The following is a 24622-nucleotide window of genomic DNA, read 5'->3' as shown; positions in this document are numbered from 1 at the left end:
CTGTCAAGTGCCATCTCTCCTGAATGTTGGGGATGTATTCCAGACCTTCATGTGTCCCACTGTATTGCACAATAGAACCCAGCCACCTCACCCAGAGGCCTTTCAATAGTGTTGGGTTCCCCAAAGAACAATAGCTGAAATGTAGTTCCGCACATTTGGGAGTCAAGACAAATGAAAGCAGGGAGGCTGGTGGAAAGATATGTTCAATACCTATCCTGCCTCAAAAGTTAGGATTCAATAGCTAATATGGAGATTCCCAGTCATCCAGGTTATGGTTATCCCAAAGGTGCTTTTTTCTTTGTTTTTCTTTGAAGACTTTTCGCTTCTCATCCAAGAAGCTTCTTCAGCTCAACTATTAGATTCAATAGTTCCCTAGGAAGAGCAGTGAATCTGTCGAAGCCTTGAGAAAATGTATCGCTCGGCAGAAAATCGGAGAAAAATATATTTTTCGGCTTGTTCGTTTCAGTTAAAATTGTCCGATAGCGGCCGGGAGGAGAAGAGCCTCTGACTCAACAGCTTTGCGCCCCCTCCCAAGACAGCGCAAAGAGCTGAAGCAGCCTCCAACGCCAAACGCGGGACAAACAGAGAATAAGGAAATCGCAGGCGAAGAGGGGGGGGGATTTGAAGTCACCCATGCGCGATCGCCCGAGGCCCCTCCTGCCTTCCGGAGGAGCCATAAAATACCCTCGCCGAGGCGCATAGCCCCACATTGGGAAAGCTGAGCCATTGGCGAGGAAAAGCGGCCAATACTGATCCGGGAGAGGCAGAACAAGTGAGAGTCTCACACAACACAAAAGGTGAGCAGGCGCCTGTCCCGAATAGCATCGCTTTTCGTCCCTTTCTTCTCCTTTATAGGAAGAGTCGCGTCTACTCGCGGGAAATTCGATCGGACTGAGGTTCCTCGATGTCTACTACCTTCCCTGTCCCCTTCAGACCGGGGATTCCTCCTTTCCTTCCGCAATCAGTTCCTTCTGAGGAAAGCTGCTTTCCATCCAACGCCGTTTTCCTGCGCTTTAAAAGCTCGCCACTTTTCCCGCGCGATGCTGCGGTCGAAGCGTGTAGCTAAGTTCCTTTGGACTTTTATCCCTGTCACTTAGCTTCCCAGGACCCGGGTGTATAAGAGAGGCGTGCCGCCTGCTCCTAATATACCTTTATTTCTTCTAGTCTGGAAGTTGGGTCATGGCAACTGTGTTTCTTTTCTTCGGGTTTGAAACATTTCGCTGCTTATCCAAATAGCTTTTTCAAACTGATTAGTTGGATAAGCAGCGAAATCTTTCAAACCCAAAGAAAAGAAGTCCAATTGCTATGACTCAACTTCCAGATAACTCTATCTGGATGACTGAAAATCTTCATCGATTTATTTCCACTTCTTTCCAGAGAAAGATTCCACTCCTCTTTCTTTTTTTCCCCAGGGAATTGGAATTCCTTTGTTATCAGTAGTTTATGGGAAAAAGTTAAAATAATTTGAAAACAAGCCAACAAAGCCCCAATAAAATAAACAAGATTTTCAAAAGAATGTAACATCTGGATTATATAATAATTTTGGAGTATATCGACTTCTGTGGTTGGGAAAGGATTTGTTGGGCAGTTAGTGTAAATCCACATCTGTTTTTCATCAAAGGAACCCAGTGTTAATTTTTCCATTTTCACAGTGGAAGGAAAGGTGTATGTCTTGTGTGTGGAGAGTATCCTAACATTCATACACAAATCCTAGAGCTCAGTTTTAAGCATTCCTGAATTAGCGGTGATTTGAAATTTTCAATAATTTTCAATGCCTCATTGTTATGCAGCTAATGAGAATACTTGGCACCCAACCTGCAAATTTAGTAAGTTTTCAGCTGAATTTTATAAACAACATATAATAATTAGGCATTTTTAAAAATGAAACATACCCCTGAGAAGATCTAGACAAACACATACAATATTTTTATTATGCAATCCTGTGCCAATTGATGGAACTTGGTGGGGAAGTGATTTCATGATGTTTTCTGTTTTTAATCCTATTGTTTCTTCTATCCTATTTTTATTTTTAGGGCAAATCCATTAAGGAAGAAAAAGATGGAATAGCTGCATTTTGCCTTTTTGAATGCTATAATAGGGTATAGACATCCCGGTTTCCACAAGGGAAAAGGTTTTGAATATTTTAAAATAACAGCCATTACAAAAGGAAATAGGAAAGGAATTTGATATTTGTCTTCCTAAATGTAATTCCTCAGAATGTAATTTCATTCAGAGGAATTATATATTTTTTCTTCTTTTTACTTAAAAGAATTCTATACTGCTCATGAACCAAAATAACCTCATAGCAATTTGTAATGCATTAAAGCCAAACCACAAACAGGTTCCCTCTCAACATTAAATAATTACAGGGGCTAGTATGCAAGCTAATAAGGTTACAGAAGCATTTCTCCAAGCAACAGAGGCAAATTTCCATCCATCCATCTTCTAGTTTTAGAAAGTAGCCTCTGGACAAATAATTTTATTTATTTATTTCTTTATCTACTTATGTAGACTTATAAGCCAATCACAGATGACTCTAAATGATGACTTAGTAGAGCTGAATGAGCTTCTTCTAAAAATCTTTGTGAAGGCAAGGGATTGGTAACCACACATTTTCCATTCCTGGGGGGGAAGGGAACAGAGAAATATTGAAATAATCCTTTGGTTGCCTCCCCCTTGCAATTTTCTGTTTTCCTACAGATGCCGGGTACCATGCGGTTGTGGCTTTCCATGATGACACTTGCCCTGTGCTTGCTGATCTGTCTGGGAACACTGGCAGAAGCTTATCCGTCTAAACCAGACAGCCCCGGTGAGGATGCACCTGCAGAAGATATGGCCAGGTACTACTCAGCATTGAGGCATTACATTAACCTCATAACACGGCAAAGGTAGGTACCAGGGCAACATTCAGCCTAAAAAGGGGAGGGATGTGATATTATTTATCGTATTTTTTAAATCTTCCATTGTCTTCATAAAAGTTTTTTTATCCTGATGTCCTCCATGTAAGAAAAATGAAAGAACTTGAACGTAGTGCCATTTAGATCTCAGCTCATTTGTACTTCCTATTCAATTATGCAGAAAAAATGTAGAATTGTTCCAAATTCATGTTTCTCACATGAAACTAGACCAGCTGAGTTGTTCCTGGTGAAATTTCCTTCCTATGAAACTATTAAGCACACTGTATCTCTCTGATACCATTGGCCAACAATGATGACTTCCCTGTTAACTTTGTCCTTTATTTTGAGGAATCTAACTGTTGATCCCAACTGGTTGTATTCTTGAATTTTCCTTCCAGGTAAACTGTAATAAAAAGTAACAAAGTTCAATACTATTGCAAGGCAATCTTCAAAATATGTGGCATTGATTTTATCTCATTGGTGATGGAGACATATTAAGTGGGGCCCATTGTAGTCAGTTGTTTTTTTTAAAAAATAGACATTGAACTGTTTTTCTCTCCAATAGCAGTGAGATAGAGCTGTCAGTTTCACCATTCCTTCCCTCTACCTTTCGTAATAACTATGATTGTCCAATAATTTAAGCTGGGCAGCATATGGGATAAAGAAAATATATTTGTATTGGGGTCATACTTGAGATGGATCTATGTATTTTCATTTATTTTTTTTGTAACAGTCTGCAATCTCTGCAGCCTCCCTGACTTACACTGGAATTAGACTTTTCCAGTGGGACTTCTTTCAGATTAGGAAGTATGAATAGCCAGGTAGCTTCTGAATGTGGATAGACATACTGTACAACAATAAAAAACATCACCTAAAAATCTGCAATTATTAAAGACTTAAATTATACTTTAATAAGTTTCAAAGCAACAGAGTATAAGGTAGAAAATAGAGGATCTTTCAAGAAAAAAAGGAGTTATGTGAACCCCTGTAATAGTTCTATTATTACTGTTTGCTAATCTATCTGATTTTGTTAATCTTGCTGAAATCATGAGAAATGGCTGTTTACTCTAAGCATGCACTATCAAAAGGAAGAAAATCAATCTTATGTCATGATGAAGGCCAGCCCATTTTATAGCTTATGCTTTTGCCAATTGAAATTAATTCCATCAACTTTCTTTTTTTTAATTTTAATTGAGAAGTTTTAAAATGTTTTACAAACAAATTCCCCCCCTCCTCCCCCCACCCATTCCCTTCTCCCTCCCCTCCCCCCCCCCGACTTCCCAAAGCAAAATACAGGGTATTGCATTTAACAAACATAATCTAACATAAACAAACTAACTATAAGATCTTAACTTCTCCTTACTCTTTAACTCCCCCATAGGTACTAAAATGTCAGAGTAAAAAGAAAAATCATCTAAATATTTCATTCATAAGCTATTTGCAACTTTTTAGTCCCATATTTGTTTTGTATATAGTCAATCCATCTTCTCCATTCCAGTAAATATCTTTCATTAGAACGGTCCTTCAAATATGCAGAGATTTTAGCCATCTCCGCCAAATTAGCTATTTTTAATGTCCATCCTTCAATAGTAGGTATTTCTTCCTTCTTCCAATATTGCGCCACCAAAAGTCTGGCTGCGGTTATTATATTCAAAATCAAATTAGTCTCTATAACTGTACATCCTTCAATTATACCCAATAAAAACAATTGTGGAGTAAATTTTATCTTCCTTTTAAGAATATTTTGTATAATCCACCATATCTTAATCCAAAATGCCTTAATTTTCTTACATGTCCACCATACATGAAAATACGTTGCATCATCACATTTACATCTCCAACCATTCCATCAACTTTCTAGATCATAAAAATGTATGCAATAATAAATGTGTTATTCTTGATGGTGTTGTAAGACTGTTGTTTTTGCTGCAACAGACTAACAAAGTGACCATTCTTAAGAATATAGAAAAAGATTAGATTTTTTAATTTGCTCTTTGCTTGACCTCACTTTGTCATCATCAGCCCAATATGGAGCTGTCACCATAAATGCAGTTTTAACTTTTGAAGATAAAAGTGAATGGCATTTGATCCTATCAATCCTAGGCAAACATTCTTAAGAGAAAAAGGCAAAGAGAGAGCAAGAAGAATATTGTTCATATTGTGGAAGTAAAGAATAAAATCTATGTCCTGCTTGATCTAAAAATTTCAGATGCAAGTATGTTGTAGATCGGGAACTGTGACCCTTATACTGAATATTGCTTGAAGAGATTATTTTAATGAATATAGCAGTGCTGAAGTACATTGGTTAAAGTGGGAAGACCTTTTTTTCCACAAGATTGATCACTGTCCTTCAGGAGATCATATGAACAAAGGCACAGGCAGCTCATGGACTGTATACACCCATCTCTGTTCTCTAAATTGATCCTGCTCCCACACTTTTATCTGTGGATTTCTATGTTCTACTTTCTCTTTCTAGGAAGGAAATATGAAGATAAGAATTAAACAAATAAAAATTGTTATGTAATCTCTCTACAACTTTGGTGTGATCAGCAGATCCCTTCCTGGTTTTTTACTATGTGACAGGAGAAAAACTTCAAATAATTCTAACAGTTATGATCAAATCTGGCAGAAACAAATGGGAGCTATGTCAGATCTTAGCTTTGTAAGAATCCTAAGGAATTTTATATGTGAATGATTGCTCTTAAGGCTTGTGTTTCAAGACTGAGCTGATTGTTTACAGAAAGTTTCCTCACTCATTTTCAAGCATCCAGTCTTTACATAATTTTCTGGGAATGTTCCAGTAGATATAATGTGTAAAATAGGTTCCTAGGACATATATTCACACTTGTATTATTAATAGTGAATCTCTATAAGCCAAAATGTTATTTAACTATATAAAACTACTTGCATATCACAGAAATTAATCAACTGAAAACATATTCCTATAAAATAATTTTAAATCTTTTTATAATAATTGACCTGTGTCTGTGTTTGTGAATAAAAAGACTGTATATAAGATGGACCCAATAGGTCCAATAGGCTGAACGATTCAAATGCAGTGCTATCTTTGCGTAAATAATCACTTAAGGGCATTTTTATCTTAAAAGTGTCTGAATTTCCTATTGTACTTTTGCCGGATAGTGTGGATTCTTAAGCTTCATTATAAAAAGAGAAATACAGATAGTCCTTGACTTACAACCATTTGTTCACTGTTGAAGTTATAATGGCACCAAAAAGTGATTTATGATCATTTTTCATACTTAAAACTTTGCAGAATTCCCATGGTCATGTGATCAAAATTCAACGCTTGGAAACTGGTGCTATTTATGATGGTTGCAGTGCTTGGGGTAATGTGATCACCTTTTGCAACCTTCTGACAAGAAAAGTCAATGGGGAAGCCACATTCACTTATCAATTGTGTTACTAACTTAATAACTGCAATGATTCACATAACAACTGTGGCAAGAAGGTTGTAAAATGGGCAAAACTCACTCAATAACTGTCCTGCCTAGCAACAGGAATTCTTGGCTCAATTTTGGTCATAAATTGAGGATTACCTGTACAATGTTATTTGCATATAAATTTTATATGCTATTTACACATATGTATATGCTAAATACACCTATAATTCACTAGAATTGAAATTGAAATACAATACTTTGTGATGGAGATTAATCAATTGACTTATACACTATTCCTTTCAATTGATTGTATAGGTGCAACTTCCATGCCCATTTTTTTCCTTATGATTCTGTTTCCTTAAAATAAACATGGATTGGGCAGCTTGTCAAATAAAAGTTAGAATTCAAAGGACCATACAAAGAAGGGCATACAGTACATGCTGCATGTATTTATTAGTGAATAAATATCATTTTAAAGGATTGCATGTTTAAATCATAACAAGAATAGACTCATTAAAATCAAAGATATTTCTGGACAGTTCAGTCCATAGAGATTAGTCAAGATTTAAACTGTTGTATTTTTTAAAAATGACTATTATGGTTTATATTTTTTCCTGAGATTTCCAAGTTTTACTTAAAAAGTAGATTTGTATATTGTAAAATAATTAGTTCAGATACAGATCTCTAGGGTGCGTGTATATTGGAATTAACTTTTGAAGAAAAGTCTTAAGAAAAGAGAGGGAAAAATACTAGAGCTATGGATTATTTTAATATTCAGTGTTATAAATTGAATAATAGAAATGAAATTCAGAAGTAAAATCTCCCTTTTAATATTTTAATACTATAATTCAATTGATTATGAGATATCCCCTTTAGCTCCAAGAATTGATTATACCATGGTCCAGTTGGACTCAACCACTAATTGATTTACAGTTCAAAAGAAATAAGATTTTATTAGATTTTTCACTTACTGCAGACTCTTAGAGCAGGAAGAATTGAATTAGAAGCTTGGAGGATAATATTACCCATTGAAGTTGTTTTAGCAAATACATAAATGATCATCTGTGCAGTAAAACAGCTAAAAAGATTCTAGGACTTGAATAGAAATCTTTTTCTTTCAGCATTTTGGTCTATTTTTTATTAAAAGTTTTCTAAAGAGGAAGTAAAAAATAATACAAAATTATATAAAATGAGAAAAATAAATTGGACAGAAAGCTAAAAGTACAAGAAAGGGAAAAAATTAATAGAAAAAGAAGAAAAGATACAAAGAAATATTTCTGATTCTTTTCTAGAGCAACTGTATGTACAATTATAAGTTTATTCTGTACCCTATAGTTACATCATAGCTCTCTTATTTCTGTTATTTTGTCTAATCATTAAAATCTTAAATCATGTTCTCTCTTTTTGGTTTCACAATGTATAAGGGGTTTCAAGTCAGGAATAAATGTAGATATTGACTTTTCTCAGATCACTATTGGGGGCGAATCATTGGCCCCCACGGAGAGGGCTCGTAACTTGGGCGTCCTCCTGGATTCACAGCTGTCTTTAGAAGAGTACTTGACGGCCGTGACCGGGAGGATTTTTCATCAGGTTCGCCTGATTCGCCAGTTGCGTCCCTTTCTGGATCGGGACTCGTTGCGCATGGTCATTCATGCCCTTGTCACCTCCCGCCTGGACTATTGCAATGCTCTCTACATGGGGCTCCCCTTGAGGAGCACCCAGAGGCTCCAACTGGCGCAGAGTGCGGCCGCGCGGGTGGTAATGGGAGCGACATGGCGCTCCCATGTAACACCTCTCCTGCGCAAGCTGCACTGGCTCCCGGTGGTCTTCCGGGTGCGCTTCAAGGTTTTGGTTACCACCTTTAAAGTGCTCCATGGCTTAGGATCTGGTTATCTACGGGACTGCCTACTACCACCAATAGCCTCCCACCGGCCAGTACGCTCTCATAGAGAGGGACTCCTCCGGGTGCCGTCAGCCAAACAGTGTCGACTGGCGGCCCCTAGGGGGAGAGCCTTCTCTGTGAGGGCACCTACCATCTGGAATGAGCTCCCCCCAGAGATACGGAGGATCCCGGATCTGCGCACCTTCCGCCGCGCTGTGAAGACCTTTTTATTCCATCAGGTGGCTTGGCCTAATCTCTTCCCTTTTTTAAATATGTAAATTTTAATCTGTTTTTAAATTATTGGGGTGTTTTAATCTGTCTGGGCCAAAATGATTTAATTTGATTTTATCTGGTTTTTAAATTTTTTGTATCTATGTATTTTATTGTTTGGCTGTTCAGCGCCCTGAGTCCTTCGGGAGTAGGGCGGTATACAAATCAAATAAACTAAACTAAACTAAACTAAACTAAACTAAACTAATTTAGCTGTCTCAGGAAGTTCTGTCATCTTCACCAACTATTCCTCCATTGTGCTAACGCTGAATCTTTCCATCTTTGTGCATACAATAATCTTGCTGCAGTTATTTATGCAAAAACAAAGTTCCATTATATTTTTTCAAAGCATTTAATTGCCCAGAATTGCAAACAAGGCTATTCTATAGACCAATAGATCATGCATGTAACAGCAAACAATTCTCATAAAGTGTTGTCATTTTCCAATCAGCAGTTATTGCTCTCTATAGCCTTACTCTGGTTCTTGTATTATGTTGTTTACATGAACATAAAACAAATCAGAATGCAAACATAAGAAATTGATTGTGATGCTTTAAAATGTTAAATTATACATGTAAGCAGATCCCTTTTGCACTCTGATGGCTTTCACTGATACTAAACCTTGTGTATTTAATAAGCCACTCTACAAGGTTTACAGAACCACAATACAAAGCAATATACCATACAATGACTTATTTCAAATATGTGAATTCTGTCTGGTTACACTTAAAATTATATCTAGAACAAATATTGAAATAAAATTCTTAATTGTGTGTTTTTGGTGCCCCTTCTGCTTTTTACAATGAAGCTTATCAATATATGTTGCAATCGGGGGTTTTGTTTTTCATGTGGCTTGTCACACAACTTGATTCCAATTTGGACTGACAGAGAGTGACTGATTTAAGATCGTGCAGCTGGTTTTAAATGAAATTATACTTCAGGTTTACTTCTGTTGCTTGGTCAATGACAACAGAGGTGAAGGAGATCAGAAGTAGGATGCCACGAAATAGCCTTGGAATCATGGACCAGTGTCTGCCTTGTTCTATTCTTGGAAGGGCTGAGTGTTTTCAGACATGAATAGGCCTATCAGATAATGAGTAATATTGTGTCATGGTTCTTCCAAAAGTGGTGGGAAAGCTGTAAGTAAACATTTGTCATTTCTCCATTTTAAAAAATATAAATTCCAGCTGCTAATATTATTTTTTGTTTATCAGAGTTATACAGATCTGTACATAGAAATTTCTGGAAAACAGAAAATAAATCAGAGTATATTAACAAAAATATTATAGCTCTAGCTGTAGAAGTTAGAAATAAAATCAAGCAAAGCCAAACTGAGTAGAAGTATCTAAAGGCACATGCAATGAATCCTCAAATAAAAGTCCTAGCAAAGTGTTCAATATTCCTGTACAGGAATCTTCTACAGAATGACTAAATTTGGTATACTCTAGTTCTCATACAAAGCAATAGTAGCCTTGTAAAAAAAAATTATAGGGCAGCAACTTTTTATTAGGCTAGATGAAATTAAATTATTGTAAACTTTAAGAATGCCTCAGTTAAGTCAGTTAAGAAAAACAATTACTGAAAAATCATTGAGTTACACTGAACACGCACTTTAAAAAATCCTTGAAATTGAACTAATTTGTATTCAGTAGTATGAAATACTTTGTTTAGGTTCAGGTTGGAAAAAATAAATTCCATAAAAACATGCAACAACAATGTGCATTCCAACCACTACTGGTATGAAGAACACATGTTTATAGGAAAGCGTTTTGTGTGTAATAAGCGATTTCTATGTGTCACTAAAACATAGACATTCTTGAAGCTTTATTTCATGGTTTCAGCCAAATGGAAATATTAATCTGGGATATATTTTTTTTTAAAAAAAGTTGATTACAGCTAATGTAGACTTTACAGTTCCACTAGAGAGAATTAGAAACTGATTTAAGATTTACATGTAGAAATGCTCTAAGAAAAGAAGGGATGTACAATTTCTTAAATAAAGAAAGAATAAAGTAGCAAATATAGAGCAAAATAGGTACAAAAATCTGGAAGAAAATTATTATCCAAACTTTTAATCAGTCTGTCTCCCTGCTGATTGCTTTTATGAGACAGGAGATGGGGGAGAATTTTTGCTAAATTTGAAACAGTCTATTCTTTCCTGCTCTTTTGAAAAAAATCCCTTTATTTGCTGACTTGAGATTGGCAGATTCTCACTGTGGGAAAGAATTTTTGGGGGAAGGATTCATCCCCAGGATTGTTTGACCCTCTGACACACTCTTATGCATCTGTAGGATTCAGAGCATTCTTCCTGATCTGTATCTAACTGATCAGGTTTGGAAACTAACTTACGGTAATACTAATAAGAAACATCTGGCAAATCATGTCAGGCCAGAGTCTGTATTCTATCACCCTCACCACAGATATTAGCAAGGATTTCAGCAGATGAGTTTAAAATACAACTTTGTGATTAAACAATGACAAATGAAATTACTGTTATGTTCCATATCTTCTTGCAATGGCACATTAGCTCTTCCATTCTTTCCAGAAAAAAAAGATGACTTTTCATATTGTTTTCCAAAAGACACAATGTTGAAAAACACATTTTATAGTGGATAAAATATTGGCAATTCAATGTAGTTATTTTCTATGCCCATAGCTCTAAAGCTTCCAAAAAGCAGCTTCAACAGATAAGAGACTCTGGACTCTTAAGACAAGTACGAGACTCTTGAGAAGGAAAAATTCAGAACTAATTTTTAGTAAGCAGCAGCTACAAAGCTTATCAACATTCAGCATTAACTTATCTTTACTAAGACACCCCTGCCCCTTGCATTTGCTAACTGAACAGAATGAACTTCCCATATTTTGAACCTATTCCATCTAATCCTCAACCTGGTATTTCTAAATGATCCAGGTTGACATGGAACCGTGGAAGTAAATGTCTACCACATGCAAAAGGTACCAGATTAGGTGAGGCTGGTTTAATTTGTAGATTGAGTCATCTGGGATAGAGATGTTTTAGTGCCAGCTCTCATCAGGAACAAACTATATTTACAAAAATAGTAACCTGATTTCTTGATAATATACAGTGCTGAGCTAGTATATATTTACAAATGTACTTATCTGCTTTCTTGATAATGCACAGTGCTGAGCAGACAAATGAGCATTTCTAAATTTTGAGTGAATAAATTATCCTCATGCATAGTGAGTTTATCTGCACAGGTCTTTAAGCCATCAAGTCATTGTGCTGTAATTGTAATCACTGCATAAATATATCTCCATTAAAGTCCATCAATATAGTAAAAATATGTTACCATATTCTAGTTTTTCTCTTCCAAATATAAACAATGGATTTAACTCTTGAAGGATATATAATAAAAATGGCACTCTTAAGGAATCTATTTTTATTTTGCTTTCTTGTTTTGGATGAGGAAGAAATATTGTCTTAAAACTGATAGTGGAGCTGCTTAAATAAAAAGATTTGAGCTCAGTTTCAAGCATGTGAGAATGCCAGTTTTGCTCAAACTATTTAATGATAGAAAATAAATCTTTTCTTTTTAAACACATCAACCAATAATCTTATTAACCAATTCCAATAAATACTTCATTATAGTTACATTTCTTTAAAACAAATAAGATCCCTGGACTTTATTATTAAAAAAATATTTACTTGCTCTGCTACTTAAGGTAGGTCCACTAATCCATAATTTGAGAAAGACATGGAGAAACAAGCCACAGACCATTCTAGATAAATATTTGAATCAACTGTATAATGAAATAAAATACCGTGTTTGCAATTTAATAATGCAGCTGGTTCCCTTCGAATTCTACATGAAAAACACATATTTTGGCTTTTGATGATTTAGAGAAACACTGAAAAATATCTCTGACTATACAAGTATGCATACAATTGCAACAAAAACAGTATTTCTAAATCTAGATCAGCTGATATTTTGTAAGCTTTGCTAGAACTTTCTTCTGCAGCAACTAAATAGTTTTTATTGCATTTTTTTTCTGTCTCCTGATTTATAAAACTTCTTTTTAAAAGTATCTCTTTAAATTTTAATTCACTGTCAGTAAAACGAGGTTGTATAAATTGCTTAGTCAAATGGTATGCTGCCACTGCAGGGATGGATAGTAGCAGAAGTTGTTATCTCTTTTTGTTAAGGTAGCACCATTATTCTTTAGAAAGATTAGCTTGATTTCTTTTCAGTTATGTTTTATGGACACAATTATGACCGTTCTATATCATCAGGCTTTTAATCATTATTTAATGTTTCATATTATCATACTTAACTTTATATTTTCCTATTTAAATTTTACTATATTGTATTGTATATATTATATAATTATTCTCTGCCATACTGGCTGAAGTTGAAGAAGTTGTATTTCAGCATATCAGAAGATGCACCATTGGGGACAGTTACTGAGTTCTGAGTGTCTCTCCAAGCAGTTTTTTGAGTCCAGTATTCTTGGATTTTTTATTTGCAGATGGCAGGATTCAATACAGATCCTTCCACCTTTGTGGATTACATATGGGGGAGATGCAATGTTTAAATTGTGTTTTAATTTTCATTTAGTAGTTAAACTGAATTGTTTCCCATTGTTACTAATACTAGATTTTATATAGCATATATTTTTCTTCAATTGATCTGTAAAACAGTATATATTATTATGGTTGGAATAATAAATATGCAATGGAATGTTGGATGACAATTGTGCATATTCATACTTGTTTAGTGCTTTATTTTTAAAAAATCTAATAATTTTTTAAACTCATTTAACAGATATGGGAAACGATCCAGCCCAGAGACGCTGATCTCCGATCTTTTGTTGCGAGAAAGCACAGAAAACATTCCTAGATCTAGGTAATAGAAAAGTAGCTTTCTGTAGTTATTCTTGTAAGTTGCTTATAACTTTATTTGCACTATAGACTACACTATATTTAATTTAAAGCCCCAGTTTTACATGGACAAATCTGGGATTTTACCAATTATGGAATGTTGATGAGTTCTGTATTCTACATTGAAGGGTGACAAATCTTACTCTGTTTCTGAAAATAAAAAAGAAAGGAAAAAAAAAAGAGGGAACTCCTGTCTCACTCCATTGTGATTAGTATGAATGTTATATTGATCTATGAACAGATTGAGTCTTACATGAATAACAGGTCTCTCATTTATTGCCACTTTCTCTTCATCTCAGATGCATGAAAAAAATCTCTGATCCTAATTTTAGCTGACTAACTAATATAATATATAATAATAACTAACTATAATATAATGGTTCTATATGACATAGTAAGTTTCCACCAAAATTAAGGAATACTCAGTCATTTTTATTATAAAAGCAGACAGATAAACATATATTTAAAATTCAGCTACAATATTAAAATAGATTATCTGGATGACATCAGTTAAAATCTTATTTTTAATGTTCCCTTTCTTCAATTCTCCCATCCTTCTCTGCATGTTTTAATGAATTGTTCATTTTTTTTCTTATTCAGCTTTAGTATATATTATTATATACCTATTGTAAATTCCTTTAAATACTTCATTAGTTTGAAGGATCTGTCAAAGTCAAACTTACCCCAAAAGGACTTGTTCCTTATCTGCTTTTTATTAAAATACAGAAATTTGTGACAAACTGTTTTAGCCAACATATATAGGATAATGGAGAAATTTGTGACATTGTCCATTACTCTAACAATTCTATTTATGGATATTCTTGGGGGAAAAACAGGAGACAAATTACAAAGTATGTGTTATCACACAGTGAGGTGAACTACATTACTTTAGATGTGATTTTATAATTGTACCATTTGTACAGTGACATCATAATATATATTTTGTTTTTCAATGTTATCATGGCTTGCTATGAATACAGTTGTTTATGCAGAGGTACCTTGGTACTGAACTACTTTGAAACTCATCAAATTTGGTACTCAACACATTTTTGACTTGAACATTTTGTCCCAGTACTCATCGTTTGTTTGGTAGTCAACACACAAGCTAGAACTTGTCAGTGGTGGCTGCCTTGTGACTCACTACATTATTTCTTATTGAAAAATTATGTTTGATGTTATGTTTCAAAGTAGTTCAGTGATGTTTTGGTATCATCATGCCTCCCGGAACCACTTAATGATGAGTACTGGGGTACCACTGTATTACACTGATTTACAAATTTTGGGAAATTATTGATCTTTGAGATAAAATGCGTTAATTTTATATATTTTGATTAGATGAATTAGAAAACAGGTGATAAAGTGCTGGTTGGCTAAAATTTTCAAGATATTTTACAATAAAGATTTATACACAGGCGAATATATTTGCCTACAAGGGAGGGAAGTGTCTAATGATCATGAAGCTTCGTAACTTCTCGACAAAATACAGTAGAACAATGAAAATGAAACCATGTGGAAGTGTATAAATTTATACACTTCTACTTTGAGAACAGCAAGGCAGATAACTATGAAAAGCACGTGGAAAATTTGCTTAGGTTCTATAAAGCAGTTGATGCAAACATGCCGCTGAAAATTCACTTCTTACACTTGCATTTAAACTATTTTCCTTTGAACTGTGGGGCAGTGAGTGATGAACATGGAGAGAGATTCCACCAGGATATTGCAGGCATGGAGAAAAGATAACAAGGGAAATGGAGTCTGTCCATGTTTGCCAATTACTGCTGGAATCTCCCCAGGGATGATCCTACTGCAGTTCACAAGAGAAAAGCCAAAAAATGCAGTTTAGATACCGAATAAAGATGGAACCTTCTTGTTTAATCTGAAGTTAGAGCTTGTCAGTTTTTCATGCAAAAAGCATGAAAATATTACATGAAAAAACCAATAAATGAATGGAAAGTTATGTTATTGGTATCAATAAAAAGATAAATTTGTAATGATTGGTGTGGCACCATTCCCATTGTGATATTACATTTTGCAGAAAAGTTATGGAGCATAATCACACACACCCCTCATAATTTTGAATTATTTTGATTCAATTTTGACCTGAAGCTGTATCTTGGAAATTAATACTCAGGACTTAGTTTTCCTTTATTAGCGGTCCAATTCTGGTAAAATTAAGCTATTTTCATTTTTGAGGCTGTCTCCTTGTAGACCAGTGTTATTATCTGAAAAAAATATAAATTGCAGACTATAGTGAATGTTGGCAGCTATCATTCTGCAGTTATTCTTTCTGAATACTCTCCTAATTTATTTATTTATTTTTTTGTGCATGGGAAGAGATTCATGTTCTCGGATATATCCATTTTCTGTTTTTTTTTTCCTTGCTCTTCTGTTCCCACCCTTACCTTTACATAAAGGCATTCCATAATAAATAGGCGCTCTTCATCCTACTCATCCTACTCCTATCCATTTATATCCATTTATACATGGGTATAAATTGATAGAGATGAAGAATGCCTATTTATTATGAGAAGCCTTTGCGTAGAGGCAAGGAAAAAAAACAGAAGAAAGCCTCATTTACTTATTATGTTTTTTTATGGACAGTAAGGCAAATGGTTATTTCCAATAATCCCTCCATATCAGTTGATGGCCAATGTAATCCTAGAGAGATGAGAAAACATTGTCTCCGATATGATGGGAAAGATTTGTAGAAAGGCTATAATCCACATCTGATAAATGTGGCAGTAAGATTATGCTCAGTCAGGGTCACAAAGTTTTCCCATTGCAATTGGAGAAACCTTATTCAGTTGAACAGAGCAATTACCTATCTTTGGATTTTCAACATCAGCACAAAAAAGTAAGAGCTGGACTATGTGTTATACACTTCCTATGTTTATAAAATGAAATAACAGGAGGATCTTGATTCAGCAGCCCTTTCTCATTCTTTTGTATTAATATTGTGGGCTCCTTGATGTGGCCCTTGGAGCTATCCTGATCACAATTGCTCAATGGTTTGAAATAAAAGTTGATAACACACATACATAAAAACTGCTAAATGCTTTGCCTTGTTCTTCTTTTCACAACTGAGTGTCCTTCATAAAATTAGGGACTTTAACTTGCAAATATTGAGAATATTTAATTATTCTGGCTCAGAATTCTGATAACTTCAGTTCTAGTATACTTGGAAGGCCAAAAATTGAGAACGTGTTATGTAATAGAATCCAAAAATTTAACATCTATCTCAGAGAAGATGTTCAAACTGTCACATAATTTCTTTGTACACATTGTACAATTTTTCATGACATAATATATAGGCTGTTAGACACTTGCCTTCTTTCATATGATGAATCATGTTACATTAGGAATAAGGAATCCATGTTCTTCCCCATTTCCCTGGTTATTACCCATGCTGGCTGAAGCTGCGATCCAGCAACATTTATCAGTCGAAAATGTCTCCATTTTTAATTTATTCACTGGGACTAAATATAAAGTAACTTATGTGACTAAGTTCTCCTAAACTTACTGATACTTATTCCAGAATAAGGAGCAGTAGAAAAGTATAAAATAATATGTCTGAAATAATTTAATAGTTTTTACATAACCATTATGTAAATTATGTATAACTAAATAATACATTTTAAATATAAACATGTTTCATTATATTGCTAAGATAATGATCCTGCATGCAAAGTAGAAAGACAGATAAATTCTACTTATTAATACATAGCTAACAATTCAATTACTTGGCAAGTTTAAACTTGGCTATCTTCTTTATTGGCATACCAATAATAAAAAGAAATTTAAAAATCAGAATTTGTGCATTTTAGAAGAAAAATATCATTTCCCCCTTGCTTCATATGTAAATTTTAATTCAAATCATTGTGCAAATTATTGTAAATTCAATTGTATTATGATCACTCATTGCCTATGCCTCTTTTAAAGATCAAAGACTATATAATGCTTTTTAATTTTCTTGCAGACATCTGAATCTTTTCCCTTTTTTTCATAACGTGTTGTAGGTATGAAGATCCTGCAATGTGGTGATGGGTGTCACACCTGACCATCATAGTTCTTTCCTGGTTTCCACTACATGTGCCATTGGTAAAAAATCAGTTAGAAGTCCACCCACCAGTGCATGCCGTCATTATCCTGAATTCTGTAGGTTTTTTCTCCCTTCATTATCCTTGTATGTATGTTTATTTAAATAAATTACTTGTGCACTATACATGGGAACATTTTAATGCAAGAGAATCACCCTAATGAGGAGTGGTTTTTCAAGCTATTAAAATTTAATTTACAACTTCATTATTGTCTAAAATAGCATGTATAATAATTGTAGTACCCAACCTAATAATTGTATAAAAAGTAGCATTCATTTTACATATTTCGTCCAGAGGCTCACTTTTAAGAATTGATTTCTACAACATTATTTATTTCATAACTATTGTTGCCTATGACACAACTGAAAAAATAAAATAAAATTATGTGGAAAGTGCATATTTTTCTAATCTGTGTACAGAATATTATTTATTGTCTTGACAACTCTATTTATTGTATCATTTTTATGAGAAGAAAAGTACTAATATTCCAGTGGAATATTCCAACTAATTGAGAAATGCATATTAATATCCTTGCTGCTCCATGTATTTTAAGATTATCTACATAGAGGAGGGATGGAAGAAATAAGAAAACAGAAATATTTTTTAGGAAAACAGAAATAATTAATTTGCAAAGATTAAACATTACTGCAGAATCTGTGATTACTAAGTAGAACACAGTCTGTCACCAATAGGCCCAAACTTTGGGGTCCCCATAGACGAACATCTCTCCAGTGCTACTGAGAGCTGAGAATAGCCTATCAGCTCCCCTGCCAGCCAAGGTGTCCTGCCATAATCTGAATCATGGCATAGTGGCTAATAGTGCTACTGTGCTGTATTCACACATAATGCCATGCTCTGACTTTTACAATTATAATTTAGTGAATAAACCATCACTAGCTAAGATCACATAACTGATTGAGCCAAAACCAAATAATTTACATGATGTCATTTGTGTGTTCTAAATAAGGCCAATGACTTTCATCTTATCCCCGTTCTCCCAGATATATTTATCTCCCTGTTTTCCCCAGAAATACTTACGTTTGTCTGTCTGCCTGCCTGCCCACCTTTCAAATTATGCCCTCATAATAATTATGGGGGCAGAGTCAGGATAGCTGGGCTCTGTTCTACAATGCATGATTGTCATATCACATTCTTCAAAGGTAATTTCTGGTACTTTCATTGGGGACTCTTATCCTAAGGAATTTCTCTGCTTCCATAATTTGTTTGTTTGTGTATTTGAATTAGTCCTGACTCCCGGTGAGTGCTTGGATTAGTCCTTGTACTTTTCTTGGCAAGATTTCAAAAGAAAACCCACCCACTAACTGACTATCCCCATACATATTATGTACTGTTAAACTAAATAAATACCTAAACTTGCCCACCATCACATATAGGAAGCTGCCACATTCATGGTAAAGTTGCCTGTTTTGGAGCAAAATTGGATCTACAAGGTCCTTGGACAGAAGACCATCAAGAAATCCTATAACTGTGGACTGAACAGTAAAAAGCATCCCAGAAGAAGGAAATGGCAATTGCCTTTAGCATGCAAAAAGTGCAATATAACAGCAGTGTTTATTTGGACAAGTTAGCCAGTTACATTATTTAGTTATGATGGAATGTATGCTTTTCATGTGGAAAATTTAGAAAATAAGGTCTATATTTGAAAGGCTGCAATGACAGATATTTAATAATGGAGTCCTGGTGAGAATAATTTAATTTGCCCTGCTCTATTTCTTCCTTGTAAGAAGATTGGGAACTAATCTTCGAGATGGCTGCACCACTACTGGCAAGGCCCATAGAGATTGATGCTTAATTCCAGACTTAATTAGGCAGAATGCCAGAAATGTCTCAAACATTTTTTTTTAAATGGGCATGACTTTTTAACTATTTCTCATTGTGATACAAAGATCCTAAAAGTAGAGAAGGAAAAAAAATCAGGATATTTTCCTTATATATTAAATTTCACAAAAACTATAATTTATTTAATAATGATTTTTAAATAAACCATTGCCACTGGAATGACACATCTTTAATCAATAAAATCATAGTTTGTAAATTATTGTGTCTGTATTCATATAATACACTGACGAAAATCAATAAACTACTTATTATAATGTGTGAACACAGACATTTTCTGCCTCCAACAATGTGCAAATGGAGATAGAAAGGAGCAAACTGGTTTCATGGATTTGTGGCAAACCATGGAACTGCCAGCATAGTCCAGCAAAAAGGGGGCATCTAACATGGAATTCCATGCACAATGATAGGGAATAGAATAGTGAAATGGAGGATGCTGTGCTTTGTCCTCATATAAGCAAATTTGGTTGCTTAAATGATCCCATATATCAAACTCTTTCAAGTTAAAAAAAAAAAAAAAGCTTGAGCAGCAAATGGAGAATATTGAGCCTGTGCTCAATACTTATTATCAATGTCATTAGGACAACTTGGCAACACCAGTTTTTCTTCCTGGAGCAAAGATTGTCCATCCCTCAGTTGCCTTTATGCATCTGCTTTCTTACTGCAAAATTCTAAAGAGTCGCAAAGCATACAGATGACTAAAAGAATCAGTACAATGCAATACAGTAGAGATAGTCCTTGTTTAATGATCACTCATTTAGCATTGGCCACAATTTGGGTATTTGGATACTGCCACACATAATGGTCAAACATTGTCTGGTCACATGATCACCATTTGAAACCTTCTCTGTCAGCTTCTGACAAGTGAAGTCAAAGGGGAAACCAGCAGGAAGTAGCAAATGACAATAATTGGCATTGCACCCAATGACCATACAGCATTTGCTTAACGATGGCAAGTGTTGTTGGTTGGTGTGTTCATGAGATGCTACACTTTGGGACTACATATTTTAGAAATGGAAATGCTGGTCCCAATCGCTGTCATTAAACAAGGATTACCTGTCAAGGATTAGACATGTTTTGCTGATGTCCAATGATACAAATTACTCTGCTTTGAATGGCTAGATTAATTGACTGAACATACAGTTTACAAATGTCATTATACTTAATGTCTGTAAATGCAAATATAAACACCATTACCATAGGAGATCATGAATGCATGACCAATTTCAAACTCACATGTTTCTTCTTTAATCACACAGATCTCATGAAACTAATATTTCAAAATGGCATGTGTTCAGACAACTTTAATTTTAGTTTAATGAGTGTGTGTTATCGCTGTTACCATATGCTAAAATTTAGTTAAAAATTAATGTTAGAAAATAGTTCCAAGCAGGCCACCTGGAATAATAAAGGCACAGTTATTGCATCTACCATTCTTCAATAAGAGTTATTAATTTTGCCATGAGTTAGTATATCAGGGTTTTTTCATTATCAAACTGATTCTCATAATTCCTCAAGGCTTTAGGCAGGATCCCAAATTAACACAATTTCCTATTATTCACAGAATATTAATCGTCATGACAGACCACAGTTCTTCTTTTCAGACTGAGAACATCTGTTAAGTCAAGGGGTGACATCAGTCAGAAATGATGAGTCATCCTTCTGGGTTTACACTTGGCTGGATGTTCTCATCTTTTATTTGCTCTCTTGCCTGGACTACAAACCAAATGTGGGAAATGAGAGAAACTTATGATTAAGGATCTTGCACAAACTGTGTGTTTGCTGCAGTGTGAATTTAATATAACTCTGCATTGAAACGAAGAATTGTATTTAAAATGGCATAAAACTCCAGCTGAGATAATAATTCCTTATCTGGCTAGTCCAGAAGTACAACTTACATTTCTTCCCATGTCAGTGAAGGCTTATTTTGCTATAGTGCCTCTATTCTCAGAATGGTTCAGAACTTCTGCAACATCATATGGATGTTTTTTAAGTATCAGCTGGAAAGAGTTATTAACTAGAAACTACTTCTAAAAGTACTGAGATGATTGTCCTTTTTATACAGATAATTGTTTTAATATATTCTCTTCTTCCAGTAGCCCTCTTGACATTACTCAAGCACTTCAGCTGTTCTATTGAAATAGTCTGTGCCTATCAGCCTCTGTAATAGAAGAGAACCTTTTTTCATTAAGATTCTTGATTATGGAAGCCTCTCCATACTCCCATTCCAGACTGGGGGTTTCTTCCAATATTTGTCTCTATCCCAGGGAATGGCAACCTTCCCTGGGTGTTGTGTTTTATTGTATTGATGACCAGCAATAACTAGGATAGTCTGTACTCTGGTGTCCCTCTCCCAACACCTGAACTTCACAGGATCTCTTCTTATGTCACTCCCTCCTTCCCTCTCTTCTGGCTTCCTGATCTCCAAAGATGACTACCTTACGGGTGATTCTATCACTACTCAGGAGTCTCCTTGTTTCACCTCTAATTGGTTACTCAACCTCTTCTGAAAATTAATTTATTGTAAAGATTATGGACTGTATCTGAACAGTTTAAGGAAAGAGAAGAAAAATAGCAAAGCCAGAAAGCAAGCAAGCAAGCAAACAAACAACAAAGCAATCTAGAGAATGTGGCCTTTAGTATATGAAGACCAGTAAGTTTGGAACCACAGTAGCCCTAAAGAAACTACTAGGTGAAAATTGCACCTAAGCAACAACAGCAACAATCAAAAGGAGAACCAGACTCAAAGCTTGCTGAGAAAAATAATATGTGAACATGCAGCACCTCAAGCTGTAACTTCTTTCCCCCTCCCTACTCACCTTCATGAGCAATAGGTATGCAATAGTGAAAGATGTGCAGATCAGTTGTGGGTTCCAGTTACCTTCACTACCGGTTCGGAACTGTGAGTGTGTGCACGCGCTTCACTTGTGCACGGCACTTCTGCGCATCTGCAGAATCTTCTGCGCATGCACAGAGTGTCCATGATAATGTCCAGTGGGTGGATGGAGCATCCTGCAGGTGCATTGGGGCAGATGCAGATCTGTGATAGTGCTTAAATAAAATGTGGCTTTCAATAAAGTTATTAAAGGAATTAAACTGTTTGATGGTTGTCTTACTATTTTTTATGGATTTCTTGCTCTCCTTGATCTCTTGGACGTTGTTGTCTCACTGACAGATATGTCTGTTCTCACATAATGTCCTCACCACTGATCAAGAGAAAAATGGAAAAGGAGCTGACGACCCCATCCATATCAAGCCTTTAGACCAGTGATGGCGAATCTATGGCACGTGTGCCAGAGGTGGCACGCAGCACCCTCTCTGGGCACACAAGCCGCCCCCCCAGCTCAACTCTGCTGCACATGCGTGCGTGCTTCCCACCAGCCAGCTGATCTTCGGGCCTCTGCTGCGCATGTGGGGGGCGCATGCAGGGGGTGCGTGCATGTTTGTGTGGTGGGGGGCATAGAGGCCATGTGTGCATCTGCGTGCAGGGGGCATGTGTGCGGGGGCCGTGAGCACATTGCATTTTGAAGGTGCATGCATGCATACTTTGGGCACTCAGTCCAGAAAAGGTTAGCCATCACTGCTTTAGACTATTCAATTTCAGAAGATTATTTCAGCAAAATTTCAATTTTGCGAAATTATGCCTTAAAATTACTATTTTGCAACAAAAATAATATTTCCTATTTTTATGGATTATAATTAGATTTTTAATATGGATTTTTTAGAATTGTGGTTGGCCCATCCTTTTTTGTCTTCAGTTTTACTCTTAAATGAAGAGTAGCATTGGACTGGATAAATACAAAAAATCTTAGCCAGTAAATTATTTCTTTTTCTGTAGAATATGAACTCCAGTTACAAAGTAGATGTTAAAATGGGGATGGATTAATGACGAAAAGATTAGAATGGGATAAGGAGAAATGGTGCTCCATTCTTTTAGCAACTAGGGTAACCTCTGACCCCTGTCATGACAAATAGTAGTTAATCTCAATGAAATCCTATTTTAGGCATTATGTTTTGCACAGACCATGCCCCCATTTTGTTTGCTGATGTGAATCTGATCTCACCATCACTGCCAATAATCAAATGATAAGCTAAGGAAGTGTTCCTGCACTGATTTTTTTTCTTTTATTTCTTATTATTCTTTTTTTTATTTTCTGACTAAATTAAAATTCCTGAAAAATTATGTATAATCATTATTTTCTTCTGTTTATTAAAGCATTTCTGGCGTGAAATTATAATAAGTTTCCTGCATCCCACTCTTCCCTCCTCTATTACTAGAGTGTAAAATTCATTTTCTGTCACAGATAATTTAATTTGAAATCCAGCCTGAAGCTTCAGAGTGCTTGATGAAGTGAATGGAGAAAATATGGCAAGAGAGCTTCATTTTTAGAATTGTGATGCAAAAATAAAAGTCATTGCTCATAGAGGAATACCTCAAAACTGTATTTAATTGAGAGGACTAAGACCTATCCAGTCTTTAATTTATCCAGGACACATCAAATAGACTGATCTTGTCTCTGATGTCAAATATACCAGATAGCATTCCCTTTCCTTTTATATCTCAGTGTGCAGTGTAAATATTGATAAGCACAGTGGTATCTCAGTAATCATTCTTAACTGATTCTGGGAGGTGCAATGAGTATCAAATTACTTAATGGGAAAGTACCATTTTTCCCATTAAGAATAATAATGTAGTGAATCACAAGGCAGATGACACCAACAAGCTCAAGCTTGTGCATTAAGTACACTTAATGAATGATGAGTACCAGGACAAAATTTTCATATCAGAATGCATTGAGTACCAAATTCGATGAGTTTCAAAGCAGTTGAGTACCAAGGTACCATTATATACAGTTTCTGAATGTTGGGTTGCATGCACAGAGACTCCCATGGAGTAAAAATCCTGTTGGCAATTCTTTCTTTCTTTCTTTTTTAAAATAAATTTTATTAAACACATATTAAAACATTGGACACAGTGTAACTGTCCTGGCATTATCTTTGCCATACATGCTAAAATAAAATATAAGTATCCTACATACCTTACTACTTATATACATTTGGTCTATTCAGTATTTACATATATGAAAACATCCTTCTTTTATCTATATTACTTATACATTTGTCTTATCCACTTTTGTTCTATTGCAATTACATACATATTCTCCATTCTATGAATTCTAGACAGTTCATATTTTTCGTCCTTCCTTTCTGTTCCAATCATTGATAAAATTTGTTCCATATCTCATAGTTTTCTGACTTGCCTTTATTTTTCAATTCCAATGTTAATCCATTCATTTCCACACATGTCATTTTTTTTT

The 24622-nt window shown here is 35.1% G+C and overlaps 1 protein-coding gene across 1 annotated transcript; it reads left to right on the top strand.

The window, feature by feature from the left end:
- The first annotated feature begins 511 nt into the window (after positions 1–511).
- NPY (neuropeptide Y) lies at positions 512–17844 on the top strand. Its single transcript, XM_034402032.3, has 4 exons — positions 512–797; positions 2701–2888; positions 13235–13315; positions 17367–17844. Exons 2-4 carry the CDS (start codon positions 2701–2703, stop codon positions 17389–17391), a joined length of 294 nt encoding a protein of 97 aa, XP_034257923.1. The 5' UTR covers positions 512–797; the 3' UTR covers positions 17392–17844.
- The last annotated feature ends 6778 nt before the right edge of the window (positions 17845–24622 follow it).

This window comes from Pantherophis guttatus, chromosome 4 (assembly GCF_059756535.1).
Source record: "Pantherophis guttatus breed Tessera chromosome 4, ASM5975653v1, whole genome shotgun sequence".
Lineage (NCBI taxonomy): Eukaryota > Metazoa > Chordata > Lepidosauria > Squamata > Colubridae > Pantherophis > Pantherophis guttatus.
This window is presented reverse-complemented; position numbering and strand designations above follow the sequence as displayed.